Source organism: Scophthalmus maximus, chromosome 12, assembly GCF_022379125.1.
Source record: "Scophthalmus maximus strain ysfricsl-2021 chromosome 12, ASM2237912v1, whole genome shotgun sequence".
Lineage (NCBI taxonomy): Eukaryota > Metazoa > Chordata > Actinopteri > Pleuronectiformes > Scophthalmidae > Scophthalmus > Scophthalmus maximus.
Genome location: NC_061526.1, coordinates 22,400,199 through 22,413,336, shown reverse-complemented (window position 1 = coordinate 22,413,336; position 13,138 = coordinate 22,400,199). Strand labels below are relative to the sequence as shown.

At 44.3% G+C, this 13,138-nt stretch overlaps 1 protein-coding gene across 8 annotated transcripts in view; it reads right to left on the bottom strand.

The window, feature by feature from the left end:
- Nucleotides 1-13,138, bottom strand: part of LOC118286782 (transmembrane and coiled-coil domain protein 3-like) — a 31,059-nt gene that overhangs the window by 5,184 nt on the left and 12,737 nt on the right. For 5 of the 8 annotated variants that reach the window (XM_035611505.2, XM_035611481.2, XM_047336323.1 and 2 more), the window contains one exon: nucleotides 81-254. In XM_035611505.2, the coding sequence (XP_035467398.1) occupies nucleotides 81-254 (174 nt within the window). Of the gene's footprint in view, nucleotides 1-80; nucleotides 255-4,590; nucleotides 4,717-11,958; nucleotides 12,076-13,138 lie in introns of all 8 variants that reach the window. The other 3 variants (XM_035611490.2, XM_035611497.2, XM_035611523.2) reach the window with 2 other exon arrangements.

Here is a 13,138-nt window from a genome sequence, read left to right as displayed (position 1 = left end):
AGTCAAACACTAGTAAATCTGCAAAGAGACGACGCCGGCTGGTTGAGTCGTGTCGTGTGGGGTCGTGCCTTCCAGCTGACCTTGAGGATCTTCTGCTGCAGGCTGTCGATGCCCAGCGCTCCCTTGGTGAAGTCCAGGCCCACGCCGTCGTCCCCGACGCTGTCCACCACGTCCAGGTTGGACTCAGAGCCGCCGCGCCGCATTGGCACCGGGATGCTGAGGACGTTGTTGACATCGCAGCCGCTGCGCTCCGCCTGCGGCCACACGGGGAAGAGGAAAAATAAGAAATACTCAGTAAACGGGATATTATCTTAACAACAGGTCAGACTACATCTGAAGAGAATTTCCTTTCTCAGATAGATTTACATAGGAGGTGCAAAATTGTATCACGCCTCATTAAGGAACTTCTTATAGAAAATGAAAACTCTTCTTAGGCTCAATAAGTTGTAAAATGTAAAAGATGAGGTGTTCAAACAGACATCAGACGCTATAGTCTGTGCAGGCGTTCAGGCTCAACTATGCACTAGGGCTGCAACTTACTAATATTTCCATTATCGATTCTGTTTCCCAAACACAAAGATTATATTTTGTTTGGTCCACAAAACAAAAAGGTTTTAAGTTTACCGTCATAGAGGAGCAAAGAAACCAGAAAATATTCACATTTAAAAAGCTGAAATCAGAGAATTTTTTACATTTTCTTTTCATAAAAACTACTTAATCGAGTTTACTAGTCGATTACTAATCGATTAATTGTTGCAGCTAATTAATCTGTCGATTATTTCCTCGATTGATAGTTTTGTTAATAAAATGGTTTAAAATGTCGGCCGCTCTTCCCAAAAACCCCAAGATGTTGTTTTGTTTTGTCCACAAACCAATAATATTCAGTTTAACGTCATAGAGGGGCAAAGAAACCAGAAAATATTCACATTTGACAAAGTGAAATCATAGAATTTTAATCGATTACCAATATAGTTGTCGATTAGTTTACTAGTCGATAACTTAGCGATTAATTGTTGTCGCTCTACTATGCATCAGAAACCTGTTAGACAAATCAAAACATCAGGTGTTTTTTCATCTTCCAACTTCAACCATTTTCTTCATATCCTCTTTAAAAAAAAAAAAAAAAAAAAAGAAGCAAAGAGCTCATATAAAGAAAAGAGAGCAAGAGGGTCAAAAGAGCATCGAGTGCGTCATCCTGAGAGGCATCTTTAGCTTTTGAGGCTGGGGCGAAGCAGGAGGAGGAGGAGAGAGAGAGAGAGAGAGGGGCCGTTGATGAGACAGTGGATCTGTCCCGAGGCGTCGCAGTGGTCAGCGAGCAGCGAGGGGCCAGAGGCTTCGCACAAACATCCGCCTGTAGTGACTCTGTGTCCTGAAACGAACCCCCACGCCGCATCGACTACAGCAGACGATTATGTAAGACAACCTAAAATATTAGTGCGCGGTGACTCTGGTTGCCACGGCAGCAAAGCGCACACACAACACCGACTTACCGCCAAAACACACACAGACACACACACGAGCAAACTGCTGACGCGTCCTCAAGGTTTGTCGGCTTCATTTCTTTTTTCCTTCTCACACACAAGCAGAATAAATAAAAGAGACTTTAATATATCGTCCCGTGGCTTTTTCGCTGCACAGCCACTGATACTGTACGTCCTGCAGAGTCAGTAGAGAATAACCATCCTAAAATATCTACTTCTTTTTTATTACAGCACAGTCGTTCATGCAAATACTTTTCCATTTAGCTGTTGTTATAATGTATTTTCGGAAAAATTCTGTGTCTAAATGTCATGATCTATATGAGGTTGTTACATTAAATCAAAATTCTTTATTTTTTTATTTACTCATTTGTGTACGTGCACCCAAAAAAGACATAAAAAGAAAGATGTTAAAATGTACATAAAAATCAACCTGACAGACAAAACAAGTCAAGTGTCTAATCGATCAGCGCGTTCACATGAAGCGACATGTTCATATTTAACGTGACTGTGCACATGGTGCTCGCTACAATGCTGGAACATTGGGTGGTAAAAGGTTAAGAGGTATATCTGATGATGAAATTAATTATATTATGAGAAATAATTGAAGGATTAGCGCAGGACCACAGTGTGAGCACAGCAGAACATCCTCTTACTGAACGTACCTTTCTACACTCAACGACGATGAGTCATGCTCATTTTTCTACATTCGTGAGCAGATCGCAATTTTTAATTTGCACAAACAAACAGTTTTTTGCATTCCGCTCCATCGCTGCCTCCGACGAGCAGACGCGGAGGTCACGGAGCAGCTGGTCGCGGGGGGATTGGGGGCGAGTTCAGCGTGCGGCTCCGTCGCTCTGCAGTCCGACCGCGTCTCCGACACCAGGGTGAAAGTGGGGGATTTATAAAACATGTGGACACACAGAGGCTCCAGGGGGGACAGGAAGTCGTACAGTCATTGCACGGCCTGTATGACCCCCCCCCCCACTCAGGTCTGCTCCGAGGCCATTTAGATTACTGTACAGACGAGTGAACACACAGTCGATACACACGGATAATAACACACCAGGGGCAATAGTCCACTGGGAAATATGAAGGGAACGTTCACTCGTCTGGAACAAGGGGATTCGTCTCCCCTCCCCGAGTCATAAAAAATGTATGAATTGATTTGTGAATGCAGAATGTGCTTCTCTTAGAAAAGTGAAACACGGGCTGCAGTTGGGGGAACTAATACTAGTCATAAAACTTGGCGCATAAATGCTCTAGATTTGATTTGTCGTTCCACAACAAGTCAAAAGGGCAACAAAAAGTTAAGTATTGAATTGATTAGTTTACTTAACAATCGATCTCTACTTTATCTCTCGAGTATGTGCTGATAGCATTTTTCGCTCCCCGATACCAATTCTGATACCTGGATACTTTGCGTATCGACACGATACCAGTGCAATTAAAACGATAACAACTTATAAAACATATATTTTAACAGCTGTTTGCTACTAATCGTTAAGACCATTGGGTAGAGGACCGAACAAATTGACCTAGCGCCCCCACTACGACCTCACCAGCAGCATGGCAGCGGAAAAATAATCTACAGACTCGCGATCATAAAACTGATCATCTTCAGATTCAGTGTGTGTGTCTTTGCGTTGGTGTGTGATTTGCGTCTGGCTTTTTTATATTCAAAGTGCGAGATTAGAGACGGCAGAGGAAGCCCGTGGTAGCGCACTGTATATGAGATACTCCCGCTCATCCGAGTGTCTCATCGATGGAGCCGGGAGTCAGGACCTTGCCACAGGGAACCGACGACGGCCCGACACAAACACAACAGGAAACTGCAGCAGCGTCGGCCGCTCGCAGCAATCTGAGAGTCAGGGGCCCATTTATTCCTGCCTTCTGATCCATGATTTATTTGCCACTAACTAACTAATATCCGAGCCGGAGGTGGAGACGATGTCTCTCCCCCCTTCCGCGAATCAGTGTGACTTTAATAAAAGCCGATATGCAGAGAGGTGCATGGGACTTGATGATTTGTCAAAAAATAATCAGCACCTCTCAGCGAAAACTGACGCATGGGACCGATCCATCAACACAAGGTTGTTTACAGAAAATGTAAAACCCCCACTGGGTGCTAGTAAAGTATTAAACTGTATGTAAATATTAATTGTCACTGTCAACTGTTACAAAAGAAGCTAATGAAAGAGCTGCTTGTCGAATAACAGTTTTATTGTCGTATTTTATTTCTGACAATTTAACGACAAGAAATATTGAAATATTGAAAATAATACACAAGATCCCCAGTCTGAAGCAACAGCTTTGCCATAAGATGATGTAATCAACCATTCAGTAATTACTACTAATGATTTAATGTTGTTCAAATCATTTATCAACCAAAAAAACAAACAAATGTTTGCTGGTTTCAGCTTTCAGAGACTGAAAAATAGTCAATAAATCAAATAAATGAACAAATAAATACATACATTTTCACTAATATCCATTGAATATAACAGATTATACTATATCTATTACTGGGCTAACCCAGCATGAACACACACACACACAAACACACACACACACGCAAGCAAACACATGCAAGCGCACGCACACACACACACACGCCGCCTTGAACCAGCACACTAGATTAACCGTGTGTGTCGGTGGGAGCAGGAATAATGGGATTGAGAGAATCCAGATCAAGAGATTTAGCGGAGGAGACGTTTTCAAACCGGGTGTTTTTAAGCCAATCACCGAAAAGCTCAACCTCGCCGTGATGAAATTATACTGTGTGTGTACTGTGATACTGTTGTGTCATAAGTCTCAGACATGAATATGGATGGAGGATCTTGTTGATAGAATATATGGTTGCAAAGAAACCACTGCAACAATACTAACGTATCATGCTGCGTTCAGGAACCACCGTGAAATCAACCGAACATCCTGAACGTCGCACAATAGATGCAAAATGTAAACAGTATGCAAGGATCAAACTAAAATAATAATATGAAATGTCTGGGGATACCCAAAGTCAGTCAAGCTGCTTTCAGAAAGGCACTGGATTCTGAACCTTTTCGTGAAATTTCCTGGAAAATGTACGAGTGAGTCCATGTGACAATACCTCAGGAAGATTCCCGGCCAGCGGCGGTGGACTCTCTACCCAGGCTCCGGCCCCTCGTGTGACATGTTCCCTCTGTGAACGCATCTGACTCTCCGGAAAATGTCTGTACCCATAATCCGTGCATGTCTGAAAAACACACCTGGAGTCATCGTCAGGGAGCCAAGAATGTTTTCGACGAATTTATTTGTTCCAATACATTCATCCAATGTTGCAAATCCTTTGAGGGTGGCAAGGGGGCCGGAGCCGATCCCAGGCCCCAGCCAGCCGCCAGGTTTGAGGCCAGAACCTTCATTGCTGCAAGGCCTCAGCGCCAAACACGGCATATTTAATTGGGCACGTAAACACTTGGACCCGACGGTGACACCAGAGGAAAAGTCATTAGCATCATTCCTCCGATGACCACAGATGTTTGGACCCAATACAATATGAAAATTCATCCAAACTCGTTTCGAGCCACATTGCGAGCTCCGCTGAAAGCGGCTCGGTTATTTTCGGGCGTTCCGGTTTTTCTTGTCTTTTCCAATAAGCCATTCTTTCATCGCCTTCTTACCCGTCAGCACAAGAACACATGCAGCGGCGCTCTGGGGACAAATATGGAGTATGTACAGTACTTCAGGCACAAATTACACACTCACAAGTTTGTGAAAGGCTTAATGCCGCAAAAACACTTTTATATATTTGCCAGGGCCCACTCCGACTGCACTCCCCCACCCGAGGGCATCCAGAAGAAGAAGAAGCTCCTTGTACGCCGCCGAGCTCTAATGCATCGAGACGCCACAGGACACAAGTTCGAGTTACACAAACCGCAGGGGAACCTGCAGGTTCAAAGACATTCGACCCGGTCGGGACAGAAGCTGGGGAGCGTTTTGTTCGGACAGATGACTAGAAAACACACTAAGTGATAGTGGTACCATCCGTATGAATAATAAATGAAACACAAGGCGCAGAGAGGATCTTTAAACAGCGCTATCCATCAATACGACTATGTTGCTGCGCTCCATAGGGGCTATTACGCAGTGTGTTGTATAATTTTCACATTATCTTCACTATATGACAATGGAGAGATCCAGCGGAGGCAGTTTGAATCAGCGTGGCACTTCTCCGCCGCTCCGAGGGCTCGTAACTACTGGCCAGCTAGTGACCAGGCGGCCCTCCGCCTCCCTCCCCACATCCCCACGGGGCTCCGCAGACACGGAGACTCGCACACGGAATAAACGGGAAGCCAAATAGTCGGAGAACAGATGGAAAAATCGGAAATGGTGCGAGAAATACAAACGCGGTGAGAGAGAGTTGAGGCGATATCCAGCTCTGAGACAAACACTAACATTGTCCTCATATGCTGCACAGATTGTAAAGCTCCACGAGGCAAACGTGTTTCAGAGGAAAATAACAAAATAACTAAGTAACTGGAGAACTTGATAATTCCATTTCGTACTTTAATCAGCTTTCTAGGGAACAGAAAATTTGAAAATGAGTCCAAGCAGATTGTAGAGTAGGATACAAGACAACTTTTTGTTCTACAGGTAAAGCACACGCATTGCATATTTGCATATTAGGATTTATAAAGCCACCAGAAAAAATATCTTTAATATCTTGACTACTGCTCATATTTCTATTATAGCCTATAAATGTACTTTTCACTATTTTTCCCTTTGCTCTTGTATTTAAGGGTCATGTCTTTGCAATAAACAAAACTATTTCATCATAAACTAATAAGACCTTCAAACTTTTGGACCTTTTTTTCAACATTTCTTTTTTCGTTTAAACGTGTATATGTCCTGGAGTCTCATCAATCTTGTTTGCTGACTTTTGCCATTTAGATTTTGAACAATCCCATTGATTAATTCCCCTGATTCTTGTTGTTGTGTTGTTATATGTTTTTGCCTTTTTGCACAGCACTTAGCGATCAATGTTTTTCCCTATTGTAAGTGCAACAGACGGAGCAGAACTGATCGATACGGTCCAGAAAAAGTCGTCCATATATAGTTCCGCCTTTGGCTTTGTGTTGACAACTTCATCTTTGCTCTACTTTCTCTATTGAGCGCGCACACACACACACACACACACACACACACACACACACACACACACACACACACACACACACACACACACACACACACACACACACACACACACACACACACACACACACACACACACACACACACACACACACACACACACACACACACACACACACACACACACACACACACACAGGGTAGGGCTGAGGGGAATTGAACAGCATGTCCTAACAGGCCACTCTCCTCTCCACACACACGCGCTGACGTGTCGGGCAGAACAGGACAGGTCCACATTATCCGGAGCCTGAGCACAAGACATATATACGGCTTCATTGTCGACAAGGCGATGATCACGTGACGCTGCTATGCTTCACGGATCCTTCCCTTCATCGTCAGTCTTCGTCACCTCATCGACTATGATTTATTTCTGTGCCGACTGAGATTGTAATTCCAGTAAAGGAAATTAAAAGCCACTCAATTTGAGCCCAATAGCAAACCGCGTCAAACTGTCCAAATCTCAACTACGCCTGTATTGATTTATGTGCCAAATATCAGTGAGACGATTATGAAGACAATAGGGAACCAAAAATATTAGCAAATCAAACGAGTGAATTGCTTGTGAACACGTCAGGGTTACAAAATATGAAAAGGATATTTGAAATATCTTATGAGCCATATATCTCATTTAATGCCTCATCTGAGTTAACGGCTATTTTACTCTTTTACAGTTAATGACTAACTTCCTTCACGCCTGTCACCTGTAAATCTAATCTATATGAGCCATAATACACACATTAGTGGAGGGGTGTCACGTTTGTTTTATCCGAGTGCAAACTCGATAACGACTTCTGAGTGTGAACGGACAAAAGGGAGCGAGAGCATCGAACATCTCGGCGCTTTATCAAATTTGCATTTTACCCGGCACGTGTTGGACTTTGTGCAGTATATGTATACGCTGTGATGTGATAAGAACAGCCCAATGTCCACAGAGTGTGATAGTGGCACAATGCTGCAGTGACATGGCCTCCACCCCCCCCCCCCCCCCCCCCCCCCCCCCCCATCCCCTCCAGAGCCTCGTTAACAAACCACAGATGGAGGGATGAGGGAGGAAGACGTGTCCGACTGAGTCATCCTGCTCTCGTCCTTCTCCTCGTCCGTTCCCCTGAAATTCAAACTGATCAGTTCAGATGCTCCCAGGGGAGCGAGGGGACGCGGAGTCAATAAATCACACTAGTACATCCAGAAAAAGCAGCGTGTTGTGGACGGATATCGAGTTAGAAATCGATGGAACTGTTGGCCAATGCATTAACTATCCGCAGAGCTCGGTATCAGCTAATGATCTGGTAACACAACACACACAAAAAGTGTGTGAGGATGAGCTGTACACAATCTGACACGTGCATTTTTGTATATGACCCACATGCAGTTCGGTTTGGGACGCAATGTGGGGGAAAAAAAAAAAGTTGTAATCCCTCCTCCGCTCTCTCCTCCCTTGTAATCTGAGATTTTAATCTCTGCTTTTTCCAGAGCAAAGATTACCCGGCACTGGCAGCCGCTGCTCTCGTTCAAACGGGGAGAGGGGAGGGGGCGAGGATCCAAATGTGTGAGGTTGAGAAAAAGCACCAGACAGAAAAAGTGAAAAGAAACGGATTTAAAGGGCACGGAGGACGAAGTGATGGAGACAGGAAGTGGCAGAGAAGAAGGAAGCGAGGGAGGGAAAGAAGAAGAAGAGGGGAAAAATCTGCCTGCTGTCCGGGTCAGGTGCATCATCGTGATCGGATAAGGGCTTTAAAAGAACGCAACAGCGTTACGTGACCTTAAAGGGAATCTACAACATCCATAACCAGAGATTAATGAATTTATACTCATGGGATTATTCAAAAACATACATCCAACAATTGTGTTTCCGCTAACACATATCTAAACACAAGTATCATTCTGTAACGCGAGGAATCGCGACCTGTCTGACTGCACGTGGCCCGTATGTCTCTCGAGAACCGTTCCGTCTTATCGGCTTCAACACTTGCCGTGTGTCTTGTCGAGGGCCCAGAGGAAGTGCAGCGGCGAATCTGGAAGGATTTGTATATGCGCACACGTCGTTCAATAAGAATAATCTTCGAATAAACAGGCAAACTGTGCCTTCTGTGCAGGGACAACAACCACACTCTTCATCGCCGCCAACTGCCCGGCTGTATAATCGCGGTGACGTCAGATTACGCGACTGATTCGCCAAATTTGAAAGTTGGATGTGACGCGACCATTTTCATTGTGTCCCCCAGAACCTCTCAGCGTCAAAAGTGTGCAGTTTTATTGCATGAACACTTTGTTCCTTGCGCTCGTACAGATAGTGGCTCTAATGATATGCATCTTATGAGATAAATAAAAACACATTAACAAAACTACTGGAGTGAGTTCGAATTGATATTTTAACCAAAGGCAAAGAATTAATGGTGACTCTCCAGGGAAGCATGGCAGCCACTCGTGTCCTCGTGAAGTGCTCTCTTACCGCCCCGTGTGTGCGAGTTAGTGACGCACACTCTCACTTCTGGCTGATGAGGTTTTTTTACACGCAGTTCGGTCACAACATTGCATTCATTTAGCAGACGCTTTTGTCCAAAGCGACTTATAATAAGCACAACGGCGCCGGCGTGTGCACGTTAAAGAAAACAGCTTCCAGTCGGGCTTCGTGCGGGTGTGATGAAGACAGAGCTGCTGACCGCTGCGATCTGTGATCGATCAGCAGCTCCGACGCCAACAAGTCACCGTGCTGCGGTGAAAACCTCTGAGGCCCGTTTTGATTCTGTTGGACGAAGGGAATGCTTGAAATATTTTTAATACATGAATTTGTCAAGAAATTCGAAAGATATAAGAGTGGTCGACCACTCATATGGCCGGAAATATATGTATAGGAGAGGAATTGGGACATGATCCACGCGACAGAACATACTATTAGACTGACTAGTGTCTTATAAAGCGTTTTTTTTTCTCCATGGTTGAAAATGGTTTGTTGTTTTTCTCCAGAGAGAATTGCGGATCAATCTGATCTGGATTCTCTATGGTTTGAAAAGCATCTAATAGATAATATCTTTATTATCATCTATCTGTCAAGAGATTAGTCAAGAGCTGCAACAACTGTCCTAAACCTCATAATATTTCATGTGAAACAAGAAGTAGCAACATGATATTCCCAATCTGAATTCTTTTGATATTCCAGAAACTAGGGATCACTGTGATGGTCTATATTATAAAAAGGTGCTCACGCAGACTGACACACACACTGTACATTCATGTATTCAGATACCAAATAGAACAAACCACAGTTACTTTCAACACCTCTAAGGAGAGACACTTTATTTTTGGAGGCCCGAGTCGGACGCCGCTCTGCGCTTTTTAAAAACGCGCACAAACTTAAATATGTACAAGAATCTTCTTTCAACACACGGCCACTTGCAGACGCTCCCTGTGAATTACCCAACGGTGACTGGCAGGTGTGTGTGTGTGTGTGCCTTTATTTACAGTACAGAGAGTGTGTGTTTGACGAAGGCCGCGGCCGACAACTCCAGTGTTTTCCTTAGATTTGGCGGTGAATCGTTTTAAAACTGTTCCAAGTGCAAACAGCAAGAAAAACTGAGCCGCACACATTTGCTCCAGTGATTTATGTTACTGTATGTTTTAATAATGCATTTTATTTGCCTTTATTGGGGGTGGGTTTTTTTTTCAATTTACACACACAACCGACAGCTATTAGAAATATTTGCAGATTTTTTACAAAAAAGCGCATTGGATTAAAATCGCTCACTGCCCCTTTTAGCACCAAGCTAAAAACATCTCCTCACAAGAGTCTTATAATTGGCAATGAATCGGCTTTATGTGCTATGACTCGGGGGGAAAAAGAGCTGTGTGTGTGTGTGTCTAAGTGTGAGTGTGTGTGTGTGAGGCCAACACAGGATCTCTTTGATGAGCAGAGTATTTGTGCGTTGGTTTAATCCGCATCGTGTTACTCACACACCCGGCATCGCCGCTGGTGTGTGTGTCTGTTCGGTGTCGGCTAAACCCACTCAAACCCTAATCCAAAAGCACAGAGAGAGAGAGAGAGAGAGAGAGAGGGAGGGAGGGAGATAAATCAGTGCCCCACCTCGATGTGAAATGTTCCAGTAATTTACACGTCACACACGGATCGCCTCTTGGCGCACGAGCGCCGCGTCCGCTCATTTTAATAAACTTAAGCCCCCCGTTCATTCCAGGAGGCATATTACGACAAAGCGATCATAGATGGGAAAGAAAGATAAGGGGGAAACAACAGATTCCCACCGGTTGCCCTGACAACAGACGCGACCGAGTGCAGCCTGGGCTCGCACCTCGCCGTAAAATAAACCCAATGAAGCGAGTCAGAGGCGAAGACCATCAGTCACCCCCCCCATTCAACAGCATTCACTCCTCCCTGCTTGTTCCTCGCTCAATGGCCAAACAAAGGCCACAGCTCAGCTCATCCCCGTGATTTGTTGGGTCGATGGTGGACTCTCAGTGTGTGTGTGTGTGTGTGTGTGTGTGTGTGTGTGTGTGTGTGTGTGTGTGTGTGTGTGTGTGTGTGTGTGTGTGTGTGTGTGTGTGTGTGTGTGTGTGTGTGTGTCATAGGCCCCTTGGCCCCACTAGAACTGCAACAATAACTCTTTAAGAAGGAGAAAAACAATTTGATTCATGTGTTCTTTTGATGCGTGATGCATATTTCTTGTCCAAAAACAAAAGGGACTATATCCTGAATAAAATTCCACGCCAACAAAGCTGAATTAAACCTTGGCCAAGATGCGAAGAGGAAAAAAGAAACTTAAGAGATCTTAGAGACACACACTGCTGCCCCAGAGGGAATACCGTGAGGAACTCGGAGAAGGAAACACACACACACACACACACACACACACACACACACACACACACACACACACACACACACACACACACACACACACACACACACACACACACACACACACACACACACACACACACACACACACACACACACACACACACCCACACACCCACCCCATCCCTTTCCTTTACATCATCAAAAACACACGCACCAAAGTCCAGCGTGCAGAGGAGGAAATCTTTGAAAGTGATCCAATGAAAGCGAAAAGAGAGGGGGCTACTTCATGCATTCATTCATTAGGCACCACAACTCCGCCGCCTACACAAACACACTGTTCAGGCTTATGTAAATACACGCAAGAGCACAATCTGACCTCTGAGAACCATCCAAAAATTGATAATCCCATAAACCAAGTCAACCGCTGTCCTTCTACCCGACTCAACAAATGAATTCCCTCGCCGACATCATTACCTCTTCTCTCTCTTCTCATCGCAGATGAACGTCTGGCCCCATTAAAGACACATATGGCGACATATTGCAGACACATATGTTCCGTGCAGCTGTTGGTGTCGGCGCTTCAGAGAGATGCTGATGATGAAATGACAGATGTTTTATGAACGATCGGGCAAATGACAAGGTTACGAGACGAGTCGGTCCCTTTTGCCGCGTTACGTTTTAGCCTGCAGCCGTGGGAAAACACCAGTGTTGATAAAAACCTGCTCGTTACACAACATACGTGACCGTGATATTCACATAAACATGCAATTTCTTTTGAGATTATAGCACAAATCATCACAGATCAACAAATGTTGACCAAAACTGATTTATGATTTTGTTCGTCTGTCGACTTTAGAACTGGAACGATCAGTTGATTGATATATCTAGAAAATCTGCGATAGCGATCATCATGTTTAGTATTGATTAAATGTTTCCACGTCATTTTTCCAGTTTTGCACATAAATCAAGCGATTTGAAGGAATCACCTTGTGCTTTAGGAAACTGTGACGGACAGTTTCATGACTCTCCATTAACAACATGATTGAATTAAATTAAGAAAATAATCCGCAGATTAATCCATAATCCATACGATCATTATTTGAAGCCTTGTTCCCCGCATCCTTTGACAGATTTGATCTAACACGTATTAAATCGCAGACGATGATTATTATTAATCAATTAATCTGTGACTTCATATTTTACGTGTACAATCGACATGGTAAATATGTACAGTGAGAAAAAATTGGGGATCATTTCTCTCTGGCTTTAAAAAACAAACCTTAAAGATTAAACCGATAGACAAAATAAATTGCCACGTGGCCTCGACCGATCGATGAAGCGACCGCTTGTTTCAGCTCTCCGAAACGGAAGTTGCTTAACTGGGTGTGACCTAGATTTTGAGACCAGCTGAGACCCAAGTGGCCACCGACTCATAAATAAGACAGTGAAAGAACAAAGTCGCTGTGGAAATCGATTCCGGCGCGTCTCCGTCCCAACTTTAGACAACAGATCCTCCTCCCTCTCCCCTTTTTTTTTTCCACAGACTTTAAAGAAATTGCTTGAGGACCAGTGAATGACTGACGCCGTTTACTTCCACAACAACAACTACTCCTGCTGCTGCTGCTGCTGCTGCTGCTGAGGTGCCCTTGGGCCC